Source organism: Salvelinus sp. IW2-2015, linkage group LG27 (genome assembly GCF_002910315.2).
Source record: "Salvelinus sp. IW2-2015 linkage group LG27, ASM291031v2, whole genome shotgun sequence".
In the NCBI taxonomy this organism is placed as follows: Eukaryota; Metazoa; Chordata; class Actinopteri; order Salmoniformes; family Salmonidae; genus Salvelinus; species Salvelinus sp. IW2-2015.
Window position 1 is genome coordinate 4,290,411 of NC_036867.1, and position 15,161 is coordinate 4,305,571.

The 15,161-nt window shown below is 42.3% G+C and overlaps 1 protein-coding gene across 1 annotated transcript in view; it reads left to right on the plus strand.

Annotated features, from left to right (window-relative positions):
* kmt2ca (lysine (K)-specific methyltransferase 2Ca) overlaps positions 1-15,161 on the plus strand; it is a 233,193-nt gene that overhangs the window by 18,295 nt on the left and 199,737 nt on the right. Inside the window, 1 exon segment of the mRNA XM_070435637.1 lies at positions 4,753-4,932. Coding sequence (XP_070291738.1) covers positions 4,754-4,932 — 179 coding nt within the window. The 5' untranslated portion in view covers position 4,753.

The following is a 15,161-nucleotide window of genomic DNA, read 5'->3' on the forward strand; positions in this document are numbered from 1 at the left end:
TCACATTGTAATAAAAGTGTTTGGAAACACAATATGAATTATAATTAAAATGTAGGTAGTAAAAGCAGGCATACAGCATACTAGCGTGTTCAGGATTGTATAGATTTGTTTAAACACATAATGTAGTATTATTTAAATTTGAGACCAGACATTGAAGCAGGTACTGTATTCCTTCAGGTTATGATGTTGTTGAACAACTAGTAATTGTACTAAGCAGATCATGAGCAGACCTAGTGTACTCATCAAGTTATATGTTGTTGAACTCCTACAATGTGTTATTAAGCAGCATGACAGGCGTCTCCTCTATCACGAGTACCGATTGAACACTATAATGTGTTATTAAGAGCAGCATGACAGCGTGTACTCTCCAGGTTGTAAAGTTTGATTGAGAATTGTACACGGTATTTAATGTTTGTTACATACTCAAGCCAGCATGAGGACACATGATAACTCTCCCAGGTTTGTGTCTGAGGTGTTTGATACTACTCTATATGTGTGATTAAGACATCAAAAATGACAGCATTAGTAACTCTCAGGCCTCATTTGGTTGCCTTGTAAGTACTACTTAATTGTGTTATTACGGCGCAGCATGACACGCTCCTATTTACTCCTCCTGGTTGTGGTTGTTGTAAACTTACACTGCATATAATGGCTTCATTAATCTATGGACATGACACCTGTACTCTCAGTTATGGTTGTTGAACACTTATAATGTGTTAATAGGCGCATGACAGCCCTGTGCTGTACTCTTAACAGTTATATTGTTGAACTAACTGTAAGCGTTGTCAAACGCAGCTGTCCACACATGACCAAGGCTGTACTCTCAATGTAGTTTGTTCTTTAAACCACAACTCAATGTGTATGATTTGCAGCAATGCTCCAGCCAGTAACATCTCACCTCTCGGATCTAAATTTGTTGCAACACAATGACTCAAAAGTGTTAGTAAGACAGCATGATACATAGCTGGTACTTCTCAGGTTATGAGTTATGTAACACAACCTAATAATGTGTATGAAGGGCATGACAAGCTGGTGCTTAGAATATGTTGTTAACAACATTGTATTAAAGGTGTTATAACAGCAGCATGACATTCTGTACATCCTTAGTCACTAGGGTTGTTCGATACAGCTATAGATGGTGTGTAATGTGAAGCAGCCATGACAGTACAGGACAATAGGCAAGCGTTGGTGGAGACTGTCTCTCAGGTTGTTGCGTGAGCGAGACTTGATTGATCCATCTAGGCGTAACTTGAATGTATAATTATATAGCAGACTATTACAGGACTCATCTAAACAGTGGGTGGTGAGTAGTGTGAAACACTTATAATGTGGTTTAGTAAAGGCAAGTTCGACAAGTGACAGTCACTTACCAATTCAAGCGTTCTCGTGGTCTGGTACCTGAGCTGTCATGCCATGTTATTTAAGGCAGCGGACATGACAAGGCCCTGTCACTCCCAGCGCTGCGTTGGTTGTAGGAACACATAAGGTGTATCAAGCAGCATGACAGGCTGTAACTCTCTATGAGGGTTGATTTCTTATGCACTAAGGTGAAAGTGTATATTAAGTCGAAAGCCAGGACTCAGCCCCTACATACTCAGGTTCTATGGTATGCTGAACACGACCATAATGATGTTAGTGTAACAGCGTCATGGATCATAGTAGACTACTCCTCAGGGTCTGTTGGTGGAAGGAGAGCTGGGACTTGCACAACTATAACTGTTATTAAGCAGCATGACCAGCAGTCTTCAGATACATCTGCGAGTTAAAAATAGCGCTTGATTTAGTTGAAACACTATAATGTAGCTAAGCCAAGCATCGACAGTACCGCCTAGTCTCTCAAGGTTGAGTTGTGTATTAACAACATCTACTGAGATGTCGAGCTGCAGTTAGCACAGCAATGACGGTTGCCCCCTTCGATTCAAACTCTTGCTCAGCAGTGCAAGTTAGTTGGTCTTCGAGTGGAGACACACGTATTAAAGTGTAGTATGTTTTAGCGCAAGCATGACAGATCGTACACCTCATCAGGTCTGGTAATTGACTTTGTTCTGCAGAGACGGAACGTATAAGATGGAGAATAATGCATGGGGTGCCCATCTAATTATGGGCCTATTTCAAGTTTCCATAGCAATCGGTAATCAGCCTTTTTGGACGCTGATTACATTGCAATCCACGAGGAGACTGCGTAATTACTTAAAAATCATACAATGTGATTTTCTGGATTTTTGTTTTAGATTCCGTCTCTCACAGTTGAAGTGTACCTATGATAAAAATTACAGACCTCTACATGCTTTGTAAGTAGTAAAACCTGCAAAATCGGCAGTGTATCAAATACTTGTTCTCCCCACTGTATATATAGTTCCGGGAACTATTATTATATATATATATATATATATACTTATCGTTATCAAAAAACAATCAATCTTAACACAATCACTAGTTAACTACACATGGTTGATGATATTACCAGGTTAACTAGCTTGTCCTGTGTTGCATATAATCAATGCGGTGCTTGTTAATTTATCATCGAATCACAGGCTATTTCGCCAAACGGGGATGATTTTAAAATCAATGCACAGAAGTGGATATTTAAAAAAAAAACTGCATATTTAGTTAAAATAAATTCATGTTAGCAGGCAATATTAACTAGGAAAATTGTCACTTCTCTTGCGTACAGTGCAAGCAGTACGCAAGAATATATATTTATATATATATATATATATATATATATATATATATAAATTTATTATATATATATACATTTATTATATATATATATATATATATACATTTATTATATATATATATACATTTATTATAAATAAATAAAAATTGTCCGATTTAATCGGTATCGGCTTTTTTTGGTCCTCCAATAATCGGTATCTGCGTTGAAAAATCATAATCGGTCGACCTTTACTCTGAATATCCTTGAGTAGCCCAGCCAGAGCTCGTACTTGAACCCGATCGAACATCTGGAGAGACCTGAAAATAGCTGTGCAGCGACGCTCCCCATCCAACCTGACAGAGCTTGAGAGGGTCTACAGAAAATAAAGGAGAAACTCCCGAAATGGAGGTTTGCCAAGCTTGTAGCATCATACCCAAAAAGACTCGAGGCTGTAATCGCTGCCGAAGGTGCTTCAACAAAGTACTGAGTAAAGCGTTTGAATACTTATGTAAATGTCATATTTCAGTTTTTGTATTTTTAATACATTTGCAAAAATTTCGAAACCTGTTTTTACTTGTCATTATTGGGAATTGTGTGTAGATTGAGGATGGGAAAAAATACAATTTAATCCGTTTTAGAATAAGGCTGTAAAAATGTGGAAAAAGTCAAGCCGTCCGAATACTTTCTGAATGCAATGTGTATATACTCAACAAAAATATAAACGCAACATGAAAAGTTTGGTCCCATGTTTCATGAGCTGAATTAAAAGATCCCAGTTTTTTGCTGAAATGTGTTTACATCCCTGTTAGTGAGCATTTATCCTTTACCAAGATTATCCATCTACCTGACAGGTGGGGCATATCAAGAAGTTGATTAAACAGCATGATCATTACACAGGTGCACCTTTTGCCGGGGACTATAAAGGCCACTAAAATGTGCAGTTTTGTCACATGACATAGATGTCTCAAATTTTGAGGTGAGCAAGACAAAGGAGATGATTGTGGACTACAGGTAAATGAGGGCTGAATTTAATGTTTATTTCTTTATCATAAGCTGCCTCCAATGTCGTTGTAGAGAATTTGGCAGTTCGTCCAACCGGCCTCCCAACCGCAGACTATATGTATAGCGTCGTGTGGGCCAGTGGTTTGCTGATGTCAAAGTGAACAAAGTGCCCCATGATGGGGTTGTGGTATGGGCAGGCATAAGCTACTGACAATGAACACAATTGCATTTTATTAATGGCAATTTGAGACACATTGTGAGGCCCATATATAAGAAAAAATAAATAAAGCATTCTGTGACCATCACATCTCTATTCCCAGTTGTGAAATCTATTGATTTGGGCCTCACTTATTTATTTCAATTGGCTGATTTATTTCTATGAACTTTAACTCTGTATATATTGTTATGGATTACTTCATTGTTGGAGTTAGAGCTTGCAAAAAAAATAATTTCACTCTACTTGTGCATGTGACATGAACTTGAAACTAGTTGTTAGTCGGCTAGCTAGGTGGTGGTAACCTCAGCAAATTTGCTAGTCAAAGTTGAGTAGGAGTGATGTGACAGTGACTTACATCCTGGCCCCTTTTTATTTGTGTGTTTTTGCATGCTTCTTATCTTGAGGCATGTGAAGTTAACATACGTCAACTGAAAAACTTCTCTAACTTTTGAACCAGTACGCCTGATTCACCTAGTGAACTAATCATCAAGCTCTTGATTAGTTAAATCAGATTGGCTGGTGGGGGAATGTAACAAATGTTGATTTGCTGAACTAGCCTGGGCACTGGTCCAAGCAGGTTTGGAAATGGAATATGTTGCATTGAAAGATCCCTATGGTATAAAATATTGGCATTCATTGCCATTGGTCTAACTGGTGGACACAGAGAGATGACAGACATTGGTGGTTGTTGGGATTTCAGAAGTCCACTGTCTCATAGTATACTCAAACAGGTCACATTTACAATACAGTTCGTCATCTTAACTAGCAAGACATATTTTGCATATTTTTTGTGTATCCAATGTCCATGGTTTAATAAATAATCTCTCTCTCTTTCTCTCCTCTTCTCTATGCTCTCCATCCTGGTCCACAGAATGTCATCAGAGTACAAGAGTCTGGATCCCTCTGACCACGGACCGTCTCCTCCCCTGAGCAGCACTGGGGGGGGCTCCCCCTCAGACAGCCCCTCCCCTGCCTCCACAGACAGGCGCCCCCGTGGCCGGCCTCGTAAGGATGCAGGCGCTCCCAAGCGAGTACCCACACCTCAAAAGAAGTAGGTCTCATTCACTCTAACCTTGGTGTGACGCTTAGTGGGGGGTGCCTGTGCTTGGGTTTGACTGCTTTGCTGATGGTGTTGCCCTCCATGGTTTCACTGGGCCGTGTGGCATTTGGCCAGTCTTATGTTATCCTTTTTGGTGTATTTTACTAAGCAGTTTAGTTGTTCTGGAGGGGGTCTTTGTTTTTGGTGGTAGTGAGATGTAAAGGTTAAATTCATATTGTAGAGGATAAAAACACCATTAAGTCTACCGACTGATCTCTCTGTGGCTGGTTCAAGCTCAATCTTGCCATTTCTTTCATAGCAGCTTTTTCCCCAATTGGTAATAATCACCCTACCTCATCCCCACAACCCCATAGGTCCACTAAATCAATTTATTAAGTACCATGAATTATTAAATCTGCTACTCACTACTCACTACTAGGCCTCCCAAATGAATCATACGAGTGCAAGGAAGGGCATGTGAGCTGATGTGTCTGCAGGGATAACCCAAGTTAACCCCAAACATTATACGTGGGGATGGGGATTTGTGTGTGTGTTTGGAGAGGGAAGCAGAATCACGAAGCGTGACGTGGATCTAAGCTATGCACAGATTCCACCTCGAGGAGCCACTCAAGTGTTTTGAGGTGCATTAGCACTGAGGAAGCTGAGCGCCCGCGAGGCACACAAGGAGATGCTGCCTAGAAACAAACAATGTACGCGGCTATTAATGTTTTTCTCTTTTGGTTGTTACATTTTTGTCTCCGAGATATCCCCACTTTCATCTTTTCACGTGGCAAGACTCATAAAGGAGAGAAAGTATTGCTTTCATCCTGGTGTCTTATTGGTCTAATGTCATTCCTATGTAGCTACCTTCTATCAGTGTACAACAAAACCAACCCGGAAGAACTGTAGGAGATGGACTGCTCAAATGACATGGAGAAGGAGTACACTGTAATTTTGTGGGGAGGGGGTTTGATCTTCAGATGGAGGGTGTGCTTGGTTACTTCCTACTAATGTGACATCCACTGAGTGGCGTGTAACAAGCCTTTGTTAGCTAAGCTAGCTGCCTTGCACAGGGGAACATTGGGGCCTCCTCTTTATAGATAGAGTAATGTTCCTCATACGCACAACGCTGATATCGGCCACATTCCCACCTGGACAAAACTAACACCTATGTGAGAATGCTGTTCATTGACTACAGCTCAGCGTTCAACACTATAGTGCCCATTAAGCTCATCACTAAGCTAAGGACTGTGGGACTAAACACCTCCCTCTGCAACTGGATCCAACTGGATCCTGGACTTCCTGACTCCAACACCATCATTAAGTTTGCTGACGACACAACAGTGGTAGGCCTGATCACCAACAATGATAAGACAGCCTATAGGGAGGTCAGAGATCTGGCAGTGTAGACAACAACCTCTCTTTCAATGTGATCAAGACAAAGGAGATGATCGTGGATTATAGGAAAAGGCAGGCCAAACAGGCCCCCATTAGCGTCGACGGGACTGAAGTGGAGCGGGTCGAGAGTTTCAAGTTCCTTGGTGTCCACATCACCTACAAACTATCATGGTCCAAACACAAGACAGTCGTGAAGAGAGCACGACAACACCTATTCCCCCTCAGGAGACTGAAAAGATTTTGCATGTGTCCCCAGATACTCAAAGTTCTACAGCTGCACCATCGAGAGCATCCTGACCAGTTGCATCACTGCCTGGTATGGCAACTGCTAGGCATCCGACCGTAAGGCTCTACAGAGGGTAGTGCGTACAGCACAGTACATCACTGGGGCCTAGCTTCCTGCCATCCTGGACCTAAATGCTAGGTGGTTTTTACACCGCTGCTACTCACTGTTTATTATTTATGCATAGTCACTTTACCCCTACCTACATGTACATATTACCTCGACTAACCTGTACCCCCGAACCTTGACTCGGTACTGCTARCCCCTGTATATAGCCTCGTTATTGTTATTTTATGCGTTAGTTTATTTAGTAAATATTTTCTTAACCAACAACGCAGTTCAAGAACTAGAGTTAAGGTTCTTGTAAGTTAGCATTTCACGGTAAGTTGTATTCGGCGCATGTGACATAACATTTGATTTGAGTTTGATTAGCATGGCACCTGACACTGCAGGTAGAAACGCCATGGGGCCGAATAGCTGATGGCGCTTTGCATGCTAACACTGTCACGGTACCGTATGTACTCTGCCTTGGGGGCGACTGCCTAACAAGCGGCCTTAGTGTATTTCCAGTTTGTTGCCCTTCATATACATAGTATTGGATAGAAATGCCAACTGAGAACCCATAATCCTGAGGTTCTTTTTGACAGCCCTGCCACTTGGTTTGGTATAAAGGGATGGGGCTAGAGAAATGTAACCACTCAAATTCATGCGCTATGGATGCAACCAACAGTCATATAATTGGCTACGACAGCTGTACTAAGCTAACGAGGTGTGTGTGTGTGTGTGCACGCGTATGTACAGTGCATTCGGGAAGTATTCAGTCTTCTTGACTTTTCCACATTTTGTTATGTTACAACCTTATTCTAAAATTGATAGTTTTTTTTGTCCTCATCAATCTACACACAATACCCCATAATGACAAAGTAAAAKCAGGTTTTTAGATAGTTTTTATAAATTTGCCAAACATACATTTACATAAGTATTCAGACCCTTTACTCAGTACTTTGTATAAGCACCTTTTGGCAGCGATTACAGCCTCGAGTCTTATTGGGTATGACGCTACAAGCTTGGCACACCTGTCTTTCAGGTCTCTCCAGAGATGTTAGCTCGGATTAAATTCCGGGTTCTGGCTGGGCCACTCAAGGATATTCAGAAACTTGTCCCGAATCCACTCCTGCGTTGTCTTGGCTGTGTGCTTAGAGTCGTTGTCCTGTTGGAAGGTGAACATTCGCCCCAGTCTGAGGTCCTGAGCGCTCTGGAGCAGGTTTTCATCAAGAATCTCTCTGTACTTAGCTCCGTTCGTATTTCCCTCGATCCTGACTAGTCTCCCAGTCCCTACCGCTGAAAACATCCCCACAGCATGATGCTGCCACCACCATGCTTCACTGTAGGGATGGTGCCAGGTTTACTCCAGACATGACACTTGGCATTCAGGCCAAAGAGTTCAATCTTGGTTTCATCAGACCAGAGAATATTTTTTCTCATGGTCTGAGAGTCCTTCAGGTGCCTTTTGGCAAACTCCAAGCGGACTGTCATGTGCCTTTTTACCGAGGAGTGGCTTCCATCTGGCCACTCGACCATAAAGGCCTGGTTCTTGGAGTGCTGCAGAGATGGTTGTCCTTKTGGAAGTTTCTCCCATCTCCACAGAGGAACTCTAGAGCTCCGTCAGTGCTGCAGATATTTTTTGGTACCCTTCCCAAGATCTGTGCCTCGACTCAATCCTGTCTCGGAGCTCTACAGATATTTCTGTCTATTGTGGGACCTTTATATAGACAGATGTGTGCCTTCCCAAATCATGTCCAATCAATTGAATTTACCACAGGTGGACTCCAATCAAGTTGAAGCAACAGCTCAAGGATAATCAATGGAAACAGGATGCACCTGAGCTACATTTTGTCTCATAGCAAAGGGTCTGAAAACGTATGTAAATAAGCTATTTCTGTTTTTTATTTTAAATATTGGGTATTGTGTTAAGATTGAAGAGAAAAATGAAGAATATATATTTTTTAATAAGTCTAAAGTAACAAAGTGGGAAAGTCAAGGTCTGAATAATTTCGGAATGCACTGTATAAGGTATTTATGTAGGCCTATATTATTATTATTATTATTATTATTATTATTATTATTATTATTTCAAAAGGCCATTGGACATTCCAAAATGTCCCAGATTGTGTCTTAAAACTACTGGGCGCTACTTAGTGGTGTTTAAAACTCGTAACAGCTTGGCTGGCCTAGACAAAATGTCACCTGGGCTGATTATGGGCCATAAACACATGACTGGTGTTAAAATGATGTCAACACTGACTTCCTATGAAAATGTGTGCATGGGTGATGCTGTGTGCTCCTGGTCTGTTTGTCTATTAGTATTCTTCTGGGGTGTGTGTGTAAACTTGTGTAAATATTTGTATGAACATAAACTGAACAAGTTCCACAGACATGTGACGAACAGAAATTGAATAAAATGTCCCTGAACAAAGGGGGGGGTCAAAATCAAAAGTCAGTAAGTATCTGGTGTGGCCACCAGCTGCATTAACTTCTCTAGGATAGGGGGCAGCAAATTCACTATTGGATAAATATCGTGCCCAATTTCAACTTCCTTCTACTCATCCCCAGAATATAAGATATGCATATTATTAGTAGATTTGGATAGAAAACACTCTGAAGTTTCTAAAACAGTTTGAATCATGTCTGCAAGTATAACAGAACTTATGTAGCAGGCAAAACCCCGAGGACTAACCATTATTATTATTATTATTTTTTAAGTCACTGTCTGTTCAATGAGTTTTCATTGGAATACTGGATTTCTAATCACCCTGTTTTCAGTTCCTACTGCTTCCACTGGATGTCACCACTCTTTGGAAATAGGTTGAGGTTATTCCTTTGTGCAATGAAGAAGTAAGGACACCTGGAAACAGTGTAACGTCATGTGTACTGTTTGAGAATTGCGCAAGACTAGAAAAGTAGCGTTAGTTTGTTGATCTCCTGTATTGAAAACAGATAGACCCGTCTTCAATTTGATCGATTATTAACGTTTACAAATACCTTAAGTTGTATTACAAAAGTAGTTTGAAATGTTTTGGCAAAGTTTAGAGGTAATMTTTGAGATATTTTGTAGTGACTTTGCYCAAATTGGAAGCTGTTTTTTTTCTGGATCAACCGRGCCAAATAAATGGACAATTTGGATATATATGGACGGAATTAATCGAACAAAAGGACCATTTGTGATGTTTATGGAACATATTGGAGTGCCAACAAAAMAATCTCGTCAAAGGTAAGGCATGGTTTATATTTTATTTCTGTGTTTTGTGTCGTGCCTGCAGTGTTGAAATATGCTACACTCTCTTTGTTTACTGTTGTGCTATCATCAGATAATAGCATCTTATGCTTTCGCCGAAAAGCCTTTTTGAAATCTGACATGGTGGCTGGATTCACAACGAGTGTAGCTTTAATTTGGTATCTTACATGTGTGATTTAATGAAAGTTTGATTTTATATCATTTTTTTATTTTATTTGGCGCTCTACATTTTCCCTGGCTATTGGCCAAGTAGCGTCCCACATATCCTAGAGAAGTTAGGTACCGCAGTGCATCTCCTCCTCATGGACTGCACCAGAGTTGCCAGTTCTTGCTGTGAGATGTGTTTCAGGGAGCGTTTGACAGTGATGAGTGGAGGTCGTTTGACCGCTGACCCATTACGGATGCAGGCAATGATGCAGTGATCGCTGAGATCTTGGTTGAAAACAGCAGAGGTGTATTTAGAGGGCAAGTTGGTTAGGATGATATCTATTAGGGTGCCCGTGTTTACGGCTTTGGGGTGGTACCTGGTACCAGAGGGCATCAAGCTTAGATTGTAGGATGGCTGGGGTGTTAAGCATGTTCCAGTTTAGGTCGCCTAGCAGCACGAGCTCTGAAGATAGATGAGGGGCAATCAGTTCACATATGGTGTCCAGAGCACAGCTGGGGGCAGAGGGTGGTCTATAGCAGGCGGTAACGGGGAGATAATTGTTTTTAGAGAGGTGGATTTTTAAAAGTAGAAGTTCAAATTGTTTGGGTACAGACCTGGATAGTAGGACAGAACTCTGCAGGCTATCTTTGCAGTAGATTGCAACTCCGCCCCCTTTGGCAGTTCTATCTTGTCGGAAAATGTTGTAATTAGGGATGGAGATTTCAGAATTTTTGGTGGTCTTCCTAAGCCAGTATTCAGACACGGCTAGAACATCCGGTTTGGCAGAGTGTGCTAAAGCAGTGAATAAAACAAACTTAGGGAGGAAGCTTCTAATGTTAACATGCATGAAACCAAGGCTATTACGGTTACAGAAGTCATCAAAAGAGAGCGCCTGGGGAATAGGAGTGGAGCTAGGCACTGCAGGACCTGGATTCACCTCTACATCACCAGAGGTACAGAGGAGGAGTAGGATAAGGGTACGGCTAAAAGCTATGAGAATTGGTCGTTTAGAACGTCCGGAACAGAGAGTAAAAGGAGGTTTGGGGGCGATTTAAAATAGCTTCAAGGTATAATGTACAGACAAAGATATGGTAGGATGTGAATACAGTGGAGGTAAACCTAGGTATTGAGTGATGATGAGAGAGATATTGTCTCTAGAAACATCATTGAAACCAGGTGATGTCATCGCATGTGTTGGTGGTGGAACTGAAAGGTTGGATAAGGTATAYTGAGCAMGGCTAGAGGCTCTACAGMGAAATAAGCCAATAAACACTAACCAGAACAGCAATGGACAAGGCATATTGACATTAAGGAGAGGCATGCTTAGTCGAGTGATCATAAGGGTCCAGTGAGTAGTGAGGTTGGTTGGGGTAACGGCGATTCAGTAGCAAGCTAGCATAGGATGGAGGTCTGTTTTTAGCCAACTCGTGCGTTTCCGTCGGTAGATTAGTAGGGTTCCGTGTGGTAGAGGGGATCAATCCAATTGGCAAAATAGATATAGTTATAGTGACCCAAGAAAAATTGTCCGATAGACCTATTCAGATAGAAGCCGATAAGACAGCTAACGATTAGCGGGCCGCAGATGGGGCGTTCAGSTWACGTCGCGACGGAGGGGCCAGTTGGATAACTCCAGCGGGCAGATAATGTCGGTAGTCCAGTCGTGAAGGCCCGGTGGGGCTCCGCATCGGCAGTAAAACGGGTCCGAATAGGTGATTGTAGCCCAGGAGTGGCTGATGGAACTCTTCAGCTGGAATGGCCCTAGCCCTCACCCTCCGATCCAACAGGTCCCAGACGTGCTCAATGGGATTGAGATCCGGGCTCTTTGCTGGCCATGGCAGAACACTGACAWTCCTGTCTTGCAGGAAATCACTCACAGAACGAGCAGTATGGCTGGTGGCATTGTCATGCTGGAGGGTCATGTCAGGATGAGCCTGCAGGAAGGGTACCACATGAGGGAGGAGGATGTCTTCCCTGTAATGCACAGCTTTGAGATTGCCTGCAATGACAACAAGCTCAGTCCGATGACGCTGTGACTCACCGCCCCAGACCATGACGGACCCTCCACCTCCAAATCGATCCCGCTCCAGAGTACAGGCCTTGGTGTAACGCTCATTCCTTCGACGATAAACGTAAATCCGACCACCGCTGGTGAGACAAAACCGCGACTCTTCAGTGAAGAGCACTTTTTGTCAGTCCTGTCTGGTCAAGCGACGGTGGGTTTGTGCCCATAGGCGACGTTGTTGCCAGTGATGTCTGGTGAGGACCTGCCTTACAACAGGCCTACAAGCCCTCAGTCCAGCCTCTCTCAGCCTATTGCGCACATTCTGAGCACTGATGGAGGGATTGGGCGTTTCTGGTGTAACTCAGGCAGGTGTTGCCATCCTGTACCTGTCCCGCAGGTGTGATGTTCGGATGTACCGATCCTGTGCCGGTGTTTTTACACGTGGTCTGCCACTGCGAGGACGATCAGCTGTCCGTCCTGTCTCCCTGTAGCGCTGTCTTCGGCGTCTCACAGCACGGACATTGCAATTTATTGCCCTGGCCACATCTGCAGTCCTCATGCCTCCTTGCCACATGCCTACGGCACGTTCACGCAGATGAGCAGGGACCTTGGGCATCTTTCTTTTGGTGTTTTTGAGTCAGTAGAAAGGCCTCTTTAGTGTCCTTTCTTTAGTGGCCTCTTTGGTGTCCTTTCATAACTGTGACCTTAATTGCCTACCATCTGTAAGCAGTTAGTGTCTTAACGACCGTTCCACAGGTGCATGTTCATTAATTGTTTATAGTTCATTGAACAAGCATGGGAACAGTGTTTAAACCCATTACAATGATCTGTGAAGTTATTTGGATTTTTACGAATGATCTTTGAAAGACAGGGTCCTGAAAAAGGGAAATTTCTTCTTTTGCTGAGTTTAAATACACATACTATATATACACACCGTTCAAAAGTTTGGGGTCACTTAGAAATGTCCTCGTTTTCGAGAGAAAAGCAAAAATAATGTGGTCAATTAAAATAACATCAAATTGATCAGAAATAGTGTAGACGTTGTAAATGACTATTTTAGCTGGAAAGGCAGATATTTTTTAGGCGTACAAAGGCCCATTATCAGCAACCATCACTCCTGTGTTCCAATGACARGTTGCGTTAGCTAATCCAAGTTTACCATTTGAAAAGGCTAATTGATCATTAGAAACCCTTTTGCAATTATGTTAGCACAGCTGAAAACTGTTGTACTGATTTAAAGAAGCAATAAACTGGCCTTCTTTAGACTAGTTGAGTATCTGGAGCATCAGCATTTGTGGGTTAGATTACAGGCTCAAAATGGCCAGATACAAATAACTTTCTTCTGAAACTCGTTAGTCTATTCTTGTTCTGAGAAAAGAAGGCTATTCTATGCGAGAAATTGCCAAGAAACTGAAGATCTCATACAACGCTGTGTACTACTCCCTTCACAGAACAGCGCAAACTGGCTCTAACCAGAATAGAAAGAGGAGTGGGAGGCCCCGTTGCACAACTGAGCAGGAGGACAAGTACATTAGTGTCTAGTTTGAGAAACGTCTGTCTATTTATTTTTTTGTAAATGATGCAGACAGTAACATTGAAGCCACAATCTATCTGCAATATTAAAGCTGATCAACCTCCTAAAAAATGAAGGATATTGCACCATTTGCTGTCAAGGGTACTGTTCCCTTTTCCTCCTGTCCCTCATCTTTTTCTGAAGGCAAGCTTGTCCCTACACCCACTCTGTCACTGAAGTGTGTCTCTGCCAGCAGCAAGCCAGGCTGTTTTTATTTTATTTATTTGTTTACAAAGAGTGCAAAAGCTTGGAGTACCTCTTCTGAGAGGGCTTGCATAAACCCAATGGCTGCTGCATGTGGAAATGTCTCCTGTGTAGGCTATGCCCAAGGGGTCAGGGCAATGAATCACTGACTGTTACCTGACCATCTAAATGGCCGGCCTGGTTCGTTCGAAACAGCTGTCAATCATGAGGGTGTTTTACAAATTCTTATGAGATGTTTCTAAATGTAATATGGATCCTTATTAAGCTATAGCAGTGCAGGATGTTTCGTGAAATGTTATTGTTATTGATGTCATCAGTGAAATGGGTGTCCCTTTTTTTTAGTGGTCAGACTAGTTCCTATTGATTTGGCCTAAAATAACCCCCGTACTCTCTCACAAACACAGACATCCTCCTCGGTGTTGTACTTTATCGGTCTGACAAACTCCCACTGACCCACGTGAGCTTTGTGCCTCTGTGTCGCAGTAGTGCATTATAGTATTTTTTTTGGTTGCCAGTTCTCACCCCCCCAAAGCCCAACCTAGGACAGTAATAACCCTACCATTGTTTTCTGTGGAGGAGTTTCAACTAAAGTCCTAGGTCTACGTATTTCTAATGGGTCTCTTGCATGTTCTGTATGGGTTAACGGTTCATTTCATTGACCCTTGTTTGCTTTTGGTTGGAGGGAAGGTCCTGTGTTGAGTCAGCATTTCAGAGGTTTCTAGCCTCTAACATTGGGATTGTTTTTGAAGCTGTTAACCAATTGCTTGTAGAAGCTTGCTCTGTAAYCTGGAAATGTAAAACCGGAGAGGTAATGGTTAAATGGCATGCTGGGAAACAGCAGAGCCACAGAGAAGGCGGTGTGCTCAGCCCAGCCAGTGTACCCATTCCAGGATTTCGTCACTGCCTTGGGAGGTGGAACTACTTGCAACAGCAGCTTATTTTTTTTCACTCCCCCACTACCACTGTGTCTCACTGTAGTAGAGACCAACTCACTGGATGTGTGTAAAGTCKTTTTAGATATAGGGTTTTTTGTGACTGGTTGTGTTCAGTACCACATGATTTTTGTGGTTCAAAAGTGAAAGATCATGCATAGAATTGGAATCATCAGGACTAGATCCAGCATTTTGCTTGGTGTTTGGTGCCGAGAAACTTTTTATGTGAACCAGTAGTATATTGTTTCGAATTTMAAGTCTAACGGTAGCCTAAACTTGGAACTTGGGCTCATAACTTGTCATAGACTCTTACGTTATGAACCTTACATTGTACCAGAGGTGGCTTGTGATTATTACCAGCCTACTCCTGTGAGACTGTACACGAGAGTTTCCCAAGAGTTCCAGA